This window comes from Trachymyrmex septentrionalis, unplaced genomic scaffold, assembly GCF_001594115.1.
Source record: "Trachymyrmex septentrionalis isolate Tsep2-gDNA-1 unplaced genomic scaffold, Tsep1.0 scaffold30, whole genome shotgun sequence".
Lineage (NCBI taxonomy): Eukaryota > Metazoa > Arthropoda > Insecta > Hymenoptera > Formicidae > Trachymyrmex > Trachymyrmex septentrionalis.
This window is the reverse complement of record NW_017305463.1, coordinates 100052-102335: the sequence shown is the minus strand read 5'-3', so window position 1 is coordinate 102335 and position 2284 is coordinate 100052. Positions and strand designations below refer to the sequence as shown.

At 25.6% G+C, this 2284-nt stretch overlaps 1 protein-coding gene across 1 annotated transcript in view; it reads right to left on the bottom strand.

Moving 5' to 3' along the window:
• LOC108749561 (odorant receptor 43a-like) overlaps positions 1-2284 on the bottom strand; it is a 27560-nt gene that overhangs the window by 20989 nt on the left and 4287 nt on the right. Inside the window, exon 3 of the mRNA XM_018488337.1 lies at positions 1602-1701. Within this exon, the coding sequence (XP_018343839.1) occupies positions 1602-1701 (100 nt within the window). The remainder of the gene's footprint in view (positions 1-1601; positions 1702-2284) is intronic.

The window sequence follows — 2284 nt, the reverse complement described above, 5'->3', positions numbered from 1 at the left end:
TTCCAGTGTAATATTTAAGCAGTTGTTTTTAACTACTAGTTAGTAATAGTTAGTAAAACTCCATGTACAAGAAGGATTTAATACTCGTTACAATTATGTATAAGTTTAAGCGTAAATTAGTTTGATTTCTAAGAGTTACACGAAAAGAAATTATAATTTAGCCTATTCGTATATGAATTTTATGTACGAATAGCGACATCTACGTAAGATATTAGGTTAAGTAAAAAGTCATCGCGTATTTTTTAGCTCAAAGTTGTATATACAATATCTTCGTCAATAATGAATGAAATTCAAATTTAAAAAAAGGGTTTTAAAGCTTGAAATCTCTACTTTTAAAAGCTTATCACATTTTTTAAGTTTATATGAGTTTGATAATTTTTACATACCAAAAACTACGAGCTGAAAAAGACGAAAAATTTTCTTCTCACTTTGTGGATTTGTAACGTGTCCAAAACGAATTTGAGAAAATTTTCGATTACCTATCGTGAAAGCTTGATACTTTCCCTACAAAATCGTTTTTTTTAAATATTCCTACGACTTTTGATTACTGAGTTATCGCGGATTAAATAAAAGAATTATTTTGACTTTAATTGCTCATAATTCCATTAAAAATTGTCGTATCGTATAATTTAAAAAAGAGATTTTTAAAGCTGAAACTTTACTCTATTAAGATATATTTATATTGTTGGTAAGAAAGTAATTGCGGTTTTTACTGATAGATGTCTTTTAAAAAAATGCGATGACTTTTTACTTAACCTAATATTAAATTCTGTGATACTATGATTCAATGAGGCTCTGTAAGATGGCTGTATACTTTTTGTAAAGCCGATAAACGTATTATATTACACTAGTATAATATATGTACTACTACTACCATTTCTAAGCAACTGATTGTGAGCAAAATTAATTAGATAATTATAAATTAATTTATTATTCTCAACGCTAATAATCAAAATTATGTTCAGTAGATGCGTTTTTATACAAAATGAAAGAATCTGGTAGAAAAAAAGATCGCTGTACCTTGCGAGATATTTAACTTAACTTAGAATTAACAACTGTCTATAGATTAGGTAATCTGTCATAGAGTATATAGCACATATATTCTATATATTTCGCTTGGCATCTCTAATAAATCCTTTCCAGGCCCTTATAAGTTAGTTCTAATAAATAAATTCTAGTTCTAATAAAAAAGTTCTAATAAAGTATTTATAAAGTTGATGCATCCCTATCAAATCCTGATGAGGACCTTATCAGATATAAATGAGAAAGCCTTACTTACGACATCCCTAATAAATTATGATCGGGATCTTATTAGGTTAAAGGAAGGAAATCTTTCTTATGGTATCCCTGATAAATAATGATCAGTGCCTCATGTTACATAGGGCTATCCCTAACAATTTTCTACACGGGATGTTATGCTTTGTCGAACGATGCTGAAATGTTCTTTAAATTAGTTAAACACCTTTATAGATAAACTTGCATAAATGATAAGAAAATAAAAGTATTACAACAGGATTTTACATAATTTTTATAACAAAAACTGAAGGATTTAGTAAGTATAATTCTTATATTTATTTTTTAAAATAAGTAATTATACTTACGCTAAGAAAAGTGCAACCAGCAAAAATAATTATTATTGTACTGACAGCTAACGACGCTAATATTACATATCGAATAGAAAGCGTAACTTTTCTTCCATACCTGAAATGATATATGTTTATTAAAATTTTGCAGTTAATACATAATAATAAAAAAATAATCATTTATGTTCTTTTTAAATTTTAGCAATAAAAAGAAATATCTGTTTTGTATCAGAATTAATTATATTTTAATTATTTCTAGAAGCTTATACCAGTCCAATATATTTATTTTCAGTTTTTCAGTATATTAACATCTTTCTAAAAAGATGCCAGATTGAGCATCAAATTATTAAATTGCTTATCAATTTAATTTGTGATATTACTATAGTAGTTTGATTGCATTTATAAGTCCGAAAATTCATTTCGGCGCGCAATAACTACATATTCGAATAATTACATATTTAATATATTAATTTATATAGAAATTATTTAAGAACGTTAAAGATCCAGCTTTGTCCAGATTTAAGCTTCTAGTTTATTGATTATGTTCTCTGTACGGTCTAAAATAAGATTCTATTGTTGATTAATTCTGATATTATATATAAAACAGAATTAATCATATTATATATATATAAATTCGCATATAAAATCGCATATAAAAATTATTAATTATAATCAATATTTTTAATAATAGGTAAAAAGTG